General features: G+C 38.0%; 1 protein-coding gene across 1 annotated transcript in view; it reads right to left on the bottom strand.

Moving 5' to 3' along the window:
• Positions 1-14,331, bottom strand: part of CDH19 (cadherin 19) — a 41,836-nt gene that overhangs the window by 13,683 nt on the left and 13,822 nt on the right. The window contains exons 6-8 of the mRNA XM_075706458.1: positions 13,545-13,798; positions 10,356-10,492; positions 1,864-1,985 (exon numbers count right to left, since the gene is read on the bottom strand). Coding sequence (XP_075562573.1) covers positions 1,864-1,985; positions 10,356-10,492; positions 13,545-13,798 — 513 coding nt within the window. The remainder of the gene's footprint in view (positions 1-1,863; positions 1,986-10,355; positions 10,493-13,544; positions 13,799-14,331) is intronic.

The raw sequence follows: 14,331 nt of genomic DNA, 5'->3' as shown, positions 1-14,331 counted from the left end.
ATAAACACTGAATAAAATGTCATAAATTTTGACTGTGATAATTATACAGTGTAGTAGCAATTTCCTGTTGTTCTTCCTAAGATCATTTGTTAATGAGAAGATTATTTAACATTACTCTCATGGTCTCCAAAGGCTAAACTGAAGATGCCTGTGACTCCTAAAAACCTATAGCAATGAAAAAAGGAAAAACAAAACAAAACAAAACCCCCCAAAACCCCGAAATCTAGAGTAATATTTTGCTTGTCTGTAAAATGGGGAAAATATCCTGCTCATTACTCATTCAGGTATTATAATATTAAACAGGGATAATTCTGTATCCTATCCTCAGAGAGTTTATTATTATTGTTACTGCTACTATTCTTTACAGTGTCATCTTCTCCAGTGATTCTCAAAATATTTAATATATATATACCTAATTTGTTATTGAAAAGTAGCCATTAATGGGCCAGCATACAGAGGTTATCTATCAATAAGCAACTATGGAATGATAAAAACCTTGAGAAATAAATCATCTGGGTTTTATACTGTAGGCAAGTCCAAAACATGGATTGCAAATATCCATTTTATAATTTTCCATATTTAATTTGTGGTGCCCTGAAGACAAGAAACATGAAGGGGGATTTGCTTTAATGCCTGTACTTTGACCTGTCAGTGAGTTACCTGAGCACCAAGAGAAATGGCTTGCTCCAAGTACCTCTGAATCAGAGGTAACCTTTGCAGAGTGGAAAATTACCAAATGCAGAACAAACAAACCAACTGCTGATAATGATATAGTAAATGGATGCAAAAAAACTATGAAGAAATTGCTGTTGCTACAAAGAAAGCTTTATTTAACTACAGACTAATCAAGGTCAAAGGAAACCAATCTGGTGTAAAAAGAAAGGCTCTGTGATTCAGAAATCAAAACATAGCAAAATGTTTGAATGGAACCATCACAGATATCCCAAAGGTCTCTTTTGGATGTCCAAAGAATGCTTTAAAGTGGTGAAAAAACCATGATTTTTTCTGCCTATAGCTTTTTGTTGTTGTTTTTTTTGTTGCTTACCTTGTACTTTTTTTTTTAACCTTGAATATCCTGTTTCTATTTTTGCAGGTTTTTTTAGACTGCTGTGTGAAGCCTGGTGGCATGCGTATTGCACAATTTGGAGTTTAAGCTATAGAACTGGATCACTTAAAAAAAATATAAAGCTGTAGAGGAAAGTGGCTGGAGGAAAATGAAGAGTCAGCAGTGTACCTGTGGGATTAGGGCAGCTGACTGATTTGACCCCATTCACCTGGGGAGGGAGTAGAAAATGAAAAAAAACCTCCAGGGAAGGATGCTTAATAAGATAATCCCATAAGGTGCCAGCTAGGGAAGGTGTTGCAAGGGCCACGACTTAAGATCTTCAGATTTCCACTGAACTAGGCAGGGGCTGAATTCAGTTCACAACAAATAATTTCTAACCAAAGAACACAACAAATCTGGTTTGAATCTGGTCTAAGTCTGGTTCTTCCAGACTACATTATACTGTTGCTGTAAATGCCAGGCCTAGCTTTAACTTCTGTGACATGAACATAAATCAAATTTGTGTTTCATGCTGTTTGTTTTTTTCAGAAGTTTCTGTCTGTATTTCTTTATTACCTGTTTTGGTAGAAAAACAAGGAGATGTATGGATTTTGTTTTAAAGGGGGGAAAAGTACACATCAGTCTTCTGAAATCTAAATTTCAAACTATACATATATCAACAGAAATAATTTTGGAAATAGGCAAAATACAGCCTGTACTCATAGTACGGAAATAATTAATATTAAAGGAAATAATAACATCTCAGACTAAGTCTTCATTGTAATGAGAAAACTGATGGCTAACTCCTTCACACTTACCTGACCAGAAACTGCATTTTCACAAACAAATGTTTCATAATATTTAGAGAATTCTGGTGCATGATCATTAACATCAAGAACTTGGATATACACATTTGCTTCTGAAATTTTTTCAGGATTTTCTAATGGTTAAAAAAAGACAGAAAATAAAAGTTATAATCTACTACATATTTTAAACTAATGTAGGCATTAGAAAATTTTACTTATATTCTCCAGAGAAGAAAATAGTCACTGAGATGTACAGGCACACTTTATACTAAATTTTTTTAATGGTTTCAAAGATATCTTATAAATATAGAAAAGGACATTGTCTTTCTTTGCTGGGGTTCTGTTTACAAAAGGTGGTGAGGTTTTGTTTTTGGCTTTTCACCAATCCATCACGTTAAATTATAATAGTATATCTTGAAATATATAAGGTTATTTCATGTAAAATTTTGGACTTGTTCACTCATTTACCAAATCAGAAACTGATTTAAATGTAAAAATTAAATGAAAAAATGAAAAAAATGAAATTAAATGAGGTTTTGTTTACGCAGAACAATTTCCTGTACTAGTAATGTGTAAGGGTATGTAGAAGGAGAATGTCTGCTCCTCTAAGGGCATCTGGCCAAGGACCTTATTCAATGCAACAAGACTAAATAAGAAAAAGAGGAAGCCATAAACAAGAACATACAGGGACACAAACCTGAGGGAAAATTATAAGGGAGGGGGTGATGAGAACCAAACCTGGTCAGACACACTAATTGATGGGGACATGTGAGAGCATGAGAAAGTTTATTCTTGTGAGGTTATCAGATTGGGGACCATGTCAATTGGGAAACTGAGGGAGGAAAAGGGGAAAACAGAATCAAAATATACAAAGACACAGACTGACAAAGCAAACATGGAGAAAATGGCAAGAAACAAACCTCACAATAATTGATGGGCTATCCAGAAACCACAGGGCAACAATTCCAGGTAGATCAACCTGAACTTTGCAACTGATAAGACTATAAACCAGAAGGACCGCAGAACCAGAGGGACACGGCAATCAGCGCAGATGTACAGACCCATGGGGGATGTGCAGGGAGGAGTAAAGGGGAGGCAGACAGAAAAGGGTATAAAAGGGGCCAGCCGCATGTAAAATGGGGCCAGCCAGTATGCTTGTCTGGCTGAGCCCTGTGCCTGATCACCAGTTATTCATATCATCTTATATCTTCTTTTTTTTTTTCTTAGCTATCTCTCTGCATAATCTCACTCTCTATCACTGCATGTGTATGTGTGCTGCAGGGACTAAATACCAGCTACTAGTGAGACCTGCATATCATAGCATCATAGAATCGTTTAGGTTGGAAAAGACCTTTAAGATCATCCAGTCCAACCATTAACCTAACATTACCAAGTCCACTCTAAACCAATCAAGGGTAGACTAGACTAAACCATGTCCCAAAGTGCCACATCTACCTGTTTTTTGAACTCTTCCAGGGATGGTGACTCCACCACCTCTCTGGGCAGCCTGTTCCAATTCTTGACCACCCTTTCCGTAAAGAAATTTTTCCTAATTTCCAACCTAAACCTCCCCTGGCGCAGCTTGAGCCCACATATGTGAGTGAAAACTGGTGCCAGCTACTGGAGTCAGATGGGTGTGTGGCCACCTCTGGCACATGGTGCCAGCTACTGGAATGAATAGAGGGTGCAGGGGTGAGTGTCTGTATCTTCCCCAAACTGTGTCTGGGGTGTGTGTTTTCGCTAATAAACTTTAAGCTGGATTCAACAGTGAGTAGGGGGTCCTTGGGTCCAGGCCAGTCTTTCAGGGGGGTTCCATGCTGGTACGTTCAGGGGTGACTTGTGAATGTGGGGTGCGTGAGGGACAAGTGTGTGAGTGCTGTGGGTTTTCCATCAGGCATTGAACATGGAGTTGGGGACCCATGAAACGGATAAGAGGACCTGAGATCCAGGCAGGTGTGCAAGGCAGACAGAGGATCCATGCAGGTACTGAAGCAATCCAGGAGAGTGTGTGTGCTTGTGAAACTGGAGAGTGTCATGTGTGCCTGCACCAGCGACCTTCTGCCTCTCCAGACGAAGAGGAGGAGGGGACTTGGCTGTCTGCCCTTGTGGTTTATGTGAGTCCTGTATATAGGTGCTGCTGAAGGCAGAGCCTTGTCTGTGGCAGCCATTATGACCGGCTGTGTCAGTGTCTTCTGTGTGTGTGTGTGTGTGTTTGTGCGTGTCTCTAGGACACGTGCTCAGCTCTGCTACAGGTTGAGCCTGCAAACAGGAAACTATCAGCCATATCCCTGAGACTGGGCAGAGGCCTCAGGTCCCCGGGCACCAGGCTGGTCTCCAGCAGCTGGGCAGGAGGGTCCTGGGCCAGAGCAACGCGAGGAGGTGGCTGTGCTTTCTTATGTTACTTAACATCATGGATACTATAACAATTGGTCACAGTCCTTTAAGAAATTGTTACTCTTCCTCTTCTTTGAAACATGTTGAAATTTTAAAGATTTGGGAGAAAATTTTGCCAAAATTCACATGCTTTATAAATATTTCTGCCACTGCTAGACATGGAGTAATTGCAGTAGACACTGATACCCAACCCTAGCCAAAGCAGAAAGCTGAGACTGAATTTGGAACAACAGAGCTGTTCTATCTGCTGATCCTCAAACACATATTTACAAAGAAGTCTGATTTTGCCCAGGCATGTCTAAGGCATTACTGCTGTCAGACTTCATAGAATGAGCTTATAGTTTTGTTCCAAGTATTATTTGCACAACAGGTTGAATTCTTAAGCATTTTGTACACACAGAAGCTGTACTGCTTCTGTTATACAAGTATACTTTATCACAGTATATATCTAAACCCACTTTATTACTGTGGGTTTAGATATAAAAGCTATGTCAGTATGGCTTATTCCTGTATGAAAAGGAAAATAAAATCTACTAATATAAGGCACTTTTTTCCTGCATTTATGGAATTTACATAAAGTTATATTGCTATAACTACTTCAGACAATGAAAAACCAGACCTAACTCTACTAGTTTCATAGTACGAAAGTTGTGTGTAGACTAGGCTAAAAAACTGTTTATGTAGTTAAAATGTTTATAAATATGTTACTGAAACCAAGGGAAGGAAGATCTGCAGGTACAGCATTCCTCTGGAGAAACTGTCTGCTCATTGTGTGGATGGGTGTACTCTTTGCTGGGTAAAAAACTGGCTGGATAGCTGGACCCAAAGAGTTGTGGTGAATAGATTTAACTCCAGTTGGTGGCGGGTCACAAATGGTGTTCTCCAGGGCTCAGTATTGGGGCCAGTTCTGTTTAATATTTTTATCAGTGATCTGGATGAGGGGATCAAGTGCACCCTCAGTAAGTTTGCAGATGACATCAAGTTGGGTGGGAATGTTGATCTGCTGGAGGGTAGGAAGGCTCTACAGAGGGATCTGGAGGGGCTGGACCGATGGGCCGAGGCCCACTGTATGAGGTGCAACAAGGCCAAGTGTCAGGTCCTGCACTTGGGTCACAACAACCCCATGCAGCGCTACAGGCTTGGGGAAGAGTGGCTGGAAAGCTGCCTGGAGGAAAAGGACCTGTGGGTGTTGGTAGACAGCCGGCTGAACATGAGCCAGCAGTGTGCCCAGGTGGCCAGGAAAGCCACCAGTATCCTGGCTTGTATGAGGACTGGTGTGGCCAGCAGGAGCAGGGAGGTGATTGTTCCCCTGTACTCAGCTCTGGTGAGTCCACACCTGGAATACTGTGTCCAGTTTTGGTCCTCTCACTACAAGAAAGACATTGAGGTGCTGCAGCGTGTCCAGAGAAGGGCAATGAAGCTGGTGAAGAGTCTGGAGAACAAGTCATATGTGAGGGAACTGGGGTTGTTTAGCCTGGAGAAAAGGAGGCTGAGGGGAGGCCTTATTGCTACAACTACCTGAAAAGACGTTGTAGCGAGGTGGGTATCAGTCTCTTCTCCCAAGTAACAAGTGATAAGATGAAAGGAAATGGCCTCAAGTTACACCAGGGTAGGTTTGGATTGAATAGTAGGACAAATTTCTTCACTGAAAAGGTTATTAAGCACTGGAGCAGGCTGCCCATGGAAGTAGTTGCGTCCCCATCCCTGAAGGTATTTAAAAGACTTGTAGATGTGGCACTTAGGGACATGGTTTAGTGGTGGACTTGGCAGTGTTAGGTTTACAATTTCATTTGATGATCTTAAAGGTCTTTTCCAACCGAAATGATTCTATGATTCTATACTGAATACCTCTTAGAAGTCCTTCGCATATCAACACATTGAACCCTTACTTACATGGTATAACTCTGAGAAATGCCTGTCCCACAATGTAATTTATTACTCTAGTAGGCAAGAAGTTTCATTGCAACAGTAACATTCACATTAACTTGGATGTGTTGTTGGGTAAGGACCATAATAAATATATTTTTCCAGTGAATAAAGTAATCTTAAGACATTCCAGGAATACTAAATATTTATCAACCTAAATATCTATCAATATCTTAATCTGCTCTGTCTAAACTAGAGGCATGACACTCACAAGAATATTCATTATAGTTAAAATATGCCTCATGATGGGTGCTAGTGTCACTGCTTCTGACCTGTTCAGAAGTCCTTAAGGCATTTTCTTAAATTAGTCAAATGGACCTTTAAGAGAAAAAAAACAAAAGTACTCGTTTCTGCCCCACTTCAAATTGTACAGGTTTGGTTGGTTCGTGTATTTCTTTTTTAATGTATAATTCACTAGTTGCTTGGAGCAAACATTTGTTTTCTTGGATCTTATGCAATCTGTGCTGGTAGCTTTGAGTCTTTTGCCAAAGGAAATGGCAGCAAAAGCATCTACCACAGAGATAAAGGTCTAGATACTCAGCAGTTTCACATTACTATTCTCCCTGTGAAATCATTAGAGCCGTGCTAATTTACCAAAGCTTCTGATCTGTCAGAGTCATCTCAAAAATACTTCTTTGTGGGATGACATTTCTCCTGTTGAATCCCAACATCCATAATAATACAGCAGGCAATGAAACAGTGCTTGGCTTATTCTTTTAAATAAAAATAAAAAGTAGCACACCTCCCTTTTAGAAATAATACCGAGAGTGTAGGACTTACTTAACCTTTTATTTAAGTCAGAATTAGATGTGTAGGGCAGAGATTCCTCTTTTACTTAAGTCAGAATTGGATGTGTAGAGCAGAGATTTGGCTGGATTGGCTTTGAAAGGAAAAGATTGTAACACTTACGAAGAGGCAGGTGGCTTTGGTGGCTTCAGTTGTATACAAAGTGGCATGGGAAGGACCCAGCTACCTTGGCCTGTTCCTAACTTCCTTGTTCATAAGCTTCATGAGTAATATATTGGCTTTAAAGCCTACCTTTTGCCTGCACAAACATTTGGATAACACCTTTCAGCATAGAGCTGCCATTCACATCTGTTTCCTTTCACCAAATAACCCTTCTTTTCGTATTTTTTTATTTTTGGCAATAGTCTTCTTTCTACTTCCTTACTATATTTGGGTTGTTGTGTTGTGGTTGTTTTGTTTTTTTTTTCTTTAACATATGGTTAAATGACAAGGAAGATCATTCCTCACGTTGCTGCTGGAAGACAACAGTATGGAAGTTTTTGATTTTTTTGAAATCACAGATGTTTTATTTTGGGAGGGAGCAACACATTACAAAGCCACTCTTGGAATCAGTGTCTGGTAAATATTTAATGAAGGGTTTTTGGTGAAGCAGAGTGACTTCTTTGGTTGCAGTTGGGGAAGATGATAGGCAACACTTATTTGGCTTTTATCCCTTACATGGGAAAATAGCTGTCAGAATTTGAATACAGCTATTGTACTCATATCCAACATTAGTCTAAAGATCTTTCAATGAGCAGAAAATTTCTTTGTCATAATCTCTATGAGAGAGAACAGAAATTGAAAAACAAGGTCTGAGAGAACAGGATATTAAGTGCAATAGGCTGGATCAGTGTGAAGAATGAAGTTGATATTTTAATTACTAGGGACCAAAATTAGTAACTTGCTTATTTTGGAGCTGTGTGAAAAGAAAAGCAGTGAACATCTCTACAGACAAAGTAGAACTCAGTACTTGCAGTATGATAGTAATAATAATAGTTGTTGTTATAATTATAATTTAGGCTAAAGCAAATTTCTTTACTTCCTAAAGGAAATGGACACTTTTTTTTTTTTTTTAAGGACTAATCTAAAATGTTAGAAGTCTGTCAACAAAATTATATATGACCAGTGGGGTGACAATTAAATGGAATTAGTTATATGATCCATGACTGAAACCTTCAAAGACCTGTAAATTCTGCAGTCATGTAGTAGGTCTAGAAGCCACTATGAAAGGACATCTGCAAGACCCAGTGGGAAAATGACTGTTTATCTTGCAGGTAAGTTAGCTTATGACTGGTAGTGCACTTTTCCAATGGGCGTATAGAGAAATAAGGATCAAAATAAGCTCAAGCCAGATGTTATAACTGGGTTTTTTTGTTGGTCATTTACAGTTCAATAGAGAGAAAGCTGAACTGGATATTCCTATTCTAAATTAATTAATTGTCAGTCAGTCTTCATCTGATTCTGTAAATCAGTGTTAAGTAAAGCTGATGACTTAAGGATTTCTTAAGAGCTCTCATGCACAGTTAGAATGTTGTTGTTTATGCTTCAGCCTTGTACTAGGTGGAAGCTGATTACAACCAAGTAAAAACTGAGCAAAGGAAACTTAATTTCTTTTGAGCTAGAACCATCTTAGGCATAAAGTGGAATAAGACTCAACAGTTTGCAGGTTCTGACTGCTTGTGTTTAAGGTCCAATGAATTAAATTTACTTCTGGGTACCTTTAAACATGCTGTCTCAATGGCTTGAGGATAGGATGATCCACACCACAAATCTGCAATAATAGAGGCAAGCTCCTCTTACTTATCTCTGATCCCTGTCATTACAATGGAGGCAAAATGCTTGTGCCTTTTTTGAACACCAGGACCTCAACAGGCCCCTAGGGAGGTTGCTGCTGTAATGCAGTTTCAATATCTGTCTCAGCTGCAATGAATATCTTGTGTGGATGAACTCTAATGGAATTTTGATTTGGCTTCAGTGGAGCCACAATGTCATCCACCAAATGCCTCACACACACAGTGTATGTTATGACTATATTTCAAGGAATATAATGCTACTAGTTCATAACATAAATCATTTCAGGTATGCCCAGACCAAGGTGACCTAACTTCAATGCTTTTGAATATAGTGTTATAGACAGTGACCTTATCATCATTAAAGACATAAAGAATAAGAATATGAAGATAATGAGGGCTCGGTTTCTCTACAATAACTTTCATTACTGTGAAAGACACTTTTTTTTTGCTACAAGAGACACTTATTCATTTGTAACATTTGGTTCTTCCTATTTTATTGTTTAACTGAACAGAAAAGTCCAGACCAAAGTCATCCTGCTGTGTTTCCATAGCACTATTCAAGACATGACAAAAATATGCCAGAGATCAATTTTCCCTGCCAGCTGCCCAACAACATGAGAAGTAAAATACATCCATGCTTAAAAACTCGCAGAGAAACTAAAAAGGAAGAAAATACTGTCAATTCCCAAACAGAAGATAAAGACTTCAATGAAAACAGCTACTGACTATCCTATATTAGACTTATAGCAGTAATATTCTATAGATATACAAGGAATGTCCCCTTTTGGGAACAATGCAATTTATGAATATGTGTTTAAAGTAGTCTTAGCAATAAAATAACATTTAACTGAGATTCAGGATTAAAAAAAAAAATGCTAAAACTATTTGGGAAAAACCTATCTGATTTATTGATTGGACTGTAGTTTCATATGTTTTTTTCTCCTTCCTGAGGATAGATGTGATTAGTTTTTAAATAATATTTCAATAATCCTGTTAAGATGCCTTATAAATCAGTAGCTGTTAATTTTCTAGAGTGTTGTCCCAGAGTTAGGGCAACCAGATCACCAAAAGCACAAACAGCAGCAATTTGCATTTGACTTTCAAACCAAACTGACAGGTGAAATCTATATAACGGATGCTTCACAGATTTAATTGTCACTGAAGAGAAGTCTAGCTGATTTAGGTCTTACATTCACAATTAATGAGCCACAGGTTTCTGACTGGTGTTAAATTAGACCCTGGCTAATTTCACACTAGTCAGAAATCTGGTGTGAAATTAACCAGGGTCTAATTTAACATAAGATCTTGCACTGCAGGAGCAATTCATATGCTTCAATGTAACTTGAAAGTGTTGCGGTCTCGATCCTATTATAATTTCCTTTTTTTTTTATAAGGTCATCTTTTATGAAAGAGCACAGGACCTTGGAGCTCAGATACATTCCCCTTCTATTTAACTACTCATTTTAATAATGCTCCTTAATGTAGCAAGCAACAGTAATATAATGAGAAAGAAGCATGTATTCTCCACTTAAAAGAAGGCATATTCAGAGGATAATTACAGTTTGCAGTATATAAAGCACAGTGTTCCTTAAATTTCTTACTCACTTGTTTCTGTGGCTGTAACAGTTATGTTGTGCCAAGAAGCTATCTCTCGGTCCAGAGGTTTAGTTGTAATGATTGTTCCATTGTGTTCATTGATGCTGAACAATTTCTTTAAATGCATGCCGTGGACAATAGAGTATCTGCACCAAAAAAAGTAAAGAGATTCCCTAATACTGAAATGTTCCATCAGAAGCAAGGACATAGAAATCTATTGTCACTTGAGAAAACAGAGCTGTGCATATATACATATAAATGCATGCTGCAACAACTCAGAAATCATGAAAAATGTACACTTATAAACATTTAAAATACACTGCTGCCAAGATCAAAGCTATTCTTTTTATAAAACTAAATATGTCTCAGATCTATATTAATGTGAACTGAATCTGAAATGCATTATTCATTCTTACTTCTAAGTCAGGCTCACAGCAGGTGAATGACTTCGTTGAAAAGAAACAGAAAAAGTGCCACTTGTGAAATGAATAATACTAACAGCTAAGTGGAGGTATAATGGCAAATCTTTTTTATCATTGCTGACATGCTCTGATGCCAAGGGAATGGGCATTATAAAGACAGGCAACTATCTGTAATGAGGTGTCACCTAGATAGGGTACAAATTCATAAACTAGGCGATGATTGCAAACAAGTCTGGTGTTCCTGAGGCTTCACTTAAAAGGCTCTGGATGCTACATCCGTATGCAGACATGCACATGCACACGTACATACATACATACCATTCAAATTGTTAAAGTCTAACCACTAGTCACAGGCCAGAGATGGACTGAAAAAGACACCAAAGATATTGTTTCAAATGGAAAGGATATTTACAAATATTTTTCACGTCACATAAAAAAGACTGTATGTCACAGGTCCTAGTAGAGTTTTTTTCATGGAAATAAAACCTGTTTGAAAGGTTGAAAGGTTCTTACCATTCCAGTTTGGAATTCCCACATGCAATTATTCCCTCTTTTATTGTACCTTTAATTGTGCTTGACAAAGTCTTTCTGTCTCCTGTTGGCACTTAGGACTCCAGCTCAGATTATGTGCCAGTGGTTGGATGGCTCTATAACTTGTTATTTATAGTTACATTTTGTCTGTTTTGAAAATCAGTAAGAGGATAAATCAAGGAACCAGCACAACACAGTCAGTGAAATTTCTTATCATTTGAGCCAAAGATGTGACATTTATAAACCTTTATTTTAGGGATTTAAAATTCCTTTTTTTGTTTTTTCTTTTTTTTAATGTGAGTATTTCTCATTCTCTGCATCCAAAGCTTGTTTAGAGTGTTCTGACATTGGTGTTTTCTTTTGTTTGGGGTTTTTTTTGGTAATCTGAGTCTTGACAGATAATTTTCAGAAAATCTATGTTGAATACTTTTTTAGTTATTTTTATTATCGATGTGGTGAGGTTTTGTTGCATGTCTTTGTTTACTTTGTTTATTTGAGAACTGGGGTCCACAATGCAACACAGTCAGTTTCTGGTATTATGAGCAACAGCTGTCATTTATGATAGCAGTTGTTTCAAAATTAGATTCATACACATGGCACTTAGCCCAATAAACATGTCTTTACATTAGAAGTGACATGCTCGGTTTCAGAGAAACTCAGTGAAGCAATGTATCTGTCACTGTTTTGGGACTATGCAGACATATTCACTTTGTAGCATGTTCCATCAAAATATTTAAAACTAAGAAGTCATAGATATGCACCGTGTTCAAATCTTTCACATGAGATGCTGCATTCATCTAAATAAACCACAACACAACCCCCTTTTTCTTTGAAAAAGAAAAAAGGTGCATGTATATTTTTATTTATTCTTAGTTAATTTAACCTATGACTAGCTTACTAAATAACAGTAAATGAATGCAAAATCGTAGCAAATGGCCTTGCATTGACTAAACCTCTGAAGTAGTAACTATAGGTAGCTATATATATATATTTCTTCTATTAGGAATCTGCTAAATTAATATACATACCATAAGTTATTTTATGTCTCATCATGGTCCTGTATCCTAGCTTGTCTAAATTGCACAGTACACAGTGATATAGAGTAACTTAAGAAACTATATTAATTATAAACTTCCTGTTAAAGATTAATTACCTGTTTTCTCCCTTAAGAAACAGCAAAATTATTTTGCAAAATTAAAAGCCTGGGGGATTTTTTAAATATAATATCTCTATAGGGCAATTGTGATAAAAGTAGGGAATTTGTAAATTTTTGGTCATGCTGAGCTGAGCAGATGCCAGGGGAGCTGTCCTGACTCCCTCCCAGCAATGAGTCCAACTCTCCATATCTCCAGAAGTTATTAGGAACAGACTGGAACACCTCCAGGCACTTACAGGTTTGGCTGTGGTATCCTAGTTCTGCTGTTATCCACAGACTCTTCCAGACTACTGTTTAAAATATTACCCCATCTCAAAGTGATTGCAAAGATGCACAGACAAAGCTCCTTTATTTAGATTTTGGGCTAGGGGGCAGGATTTAACCTAAGTTCTGGCTAGGATAGAGTTAATTTTCTTCATAGCAGCTAGTACAGGGCTATGTTTTGGATTGATGACCAAAACAGTGTTGATAACACAAAGACGTTTTAGTTACTGCTGAGCAGTGCTTACACAGCATCATGGCCTTTTCTGTTTCTCAGCAAGTAGGCTGGGGGTGGACGAAAAGTTGGGAGGGGACAGAGCTGGGATGGCTGACCGCACTGACCAAAGATATACTCCATACCATATGATGTCGTGCTCAGCAATAAAACCAGGAGGGGATGGAGGCTGGCCAGGGCTGCTATTGCTCAGGGACTGGCTGGGTATCAGCCAACTGGGAGTGAGCAATTGTTTGGGGTTTTTTTGCATCACTTGTTTTTCTTGGGGTTTTGTTGTGTGGTTTTTTTTCCCCTTTGTTGTTTTTTTCTTTTTTTTTTTTTTATTATTAAACTGTCTTTATCTCAACCCAGGAGTTTTTGCATTTTTACCCTTCTGTTACTCTCCCACATCCCACTGATTGGGGGAGTGAGCAAGTGGCTGTGTGGTCCTAAGCTGTCTACTGGGGTTAAACCACTACACATAGAATAACCTAGGCTGTCACAATGAAAGCATGATTAACTGTAATCATGAGCCAAGGTAAGGAACAGAAATAGCCTTTGGAAATCCCAACTACATTTATATTTGAGGCCTGTTCACATTTTAAGTTAGGTACCTGACTGGGCAGTCATCATCATCTGGATCTTTAGCAGTTACAATGCCCACCAAGGAGCCACTCACAGCCGCTTCAGCAATCTCCATCACATAGTTCTCCAAGGTGAAAACTGGAGGTTCATCAGCATCTTCCACATTGATTTTGACAATGGTTTTATCTTCAAATGGTCCTTCTTTCAGAAAACGGTCATCAATGTACCTGTTTACAACTTTTGCTCGAATACTGTATCTCCTCCTGGTCTCATAATCCACTCTCTGTTAAGAAAGAAAGTGAGATATGGAATATTTCTTTCTCCACATTTGAATTAAATACAGTTCAATAAGTGGTGTGAGGTTAAAAACAAAATATTGCTATCCTTCTTTTGGGAATGTTTGAAAAATAGTTACTTCTAAGATTTCTTTTTTAACATTAAAAACACTTTTAAATTAAACTGTGCTATGCCATTGTTTGCTTTCACATGTAGGCTGGCTTTAATGTTATAAAGAACACTGTAAAAGAAGTCTTCTCATAGAATGTCAACCCTAAGAAAAACAACTTCTATTAGTACTTGTATTTCCAACATAAGAGTAACCTTAGTGAACACTATCCTTTACTCTTACATAAACCATGCAAATCAGTTAATCTGGAGGTGTTGAGTATGTTAAAATCTAGTCTCTAAAGGACATACATTCCAGAAGGCAACAGTGAGTGTTTACTAAACACGTAGTTATATTGCTATTTTAGATAGTCGTTATCTTCTGTAATTAAAAAAAAATACGAAATAAATACCTTCCTGAGCTGCAATGAA

The sequence above is a fragment of the Pelecanus crispus genome, chromosome 2, assembly GCF_030463565.1.
Source record: "Pelecanus crispus isolate bPelCri1 chromosome 2, bPelCri1.pri, whole genome shotgun sequence".
Classification (NCBI taxonomy): domain Eukaryota; kingdom Metazoa; phylum Chordata; class Aves; order Pelecaniformes; family Pelecanidae; genus Pelecanus; species Pelecanus crispus.
Note: the sequence above shows the minus strand (reverse complement) of the source record. Positions and strands in the feature narration are given on the sequence as shown.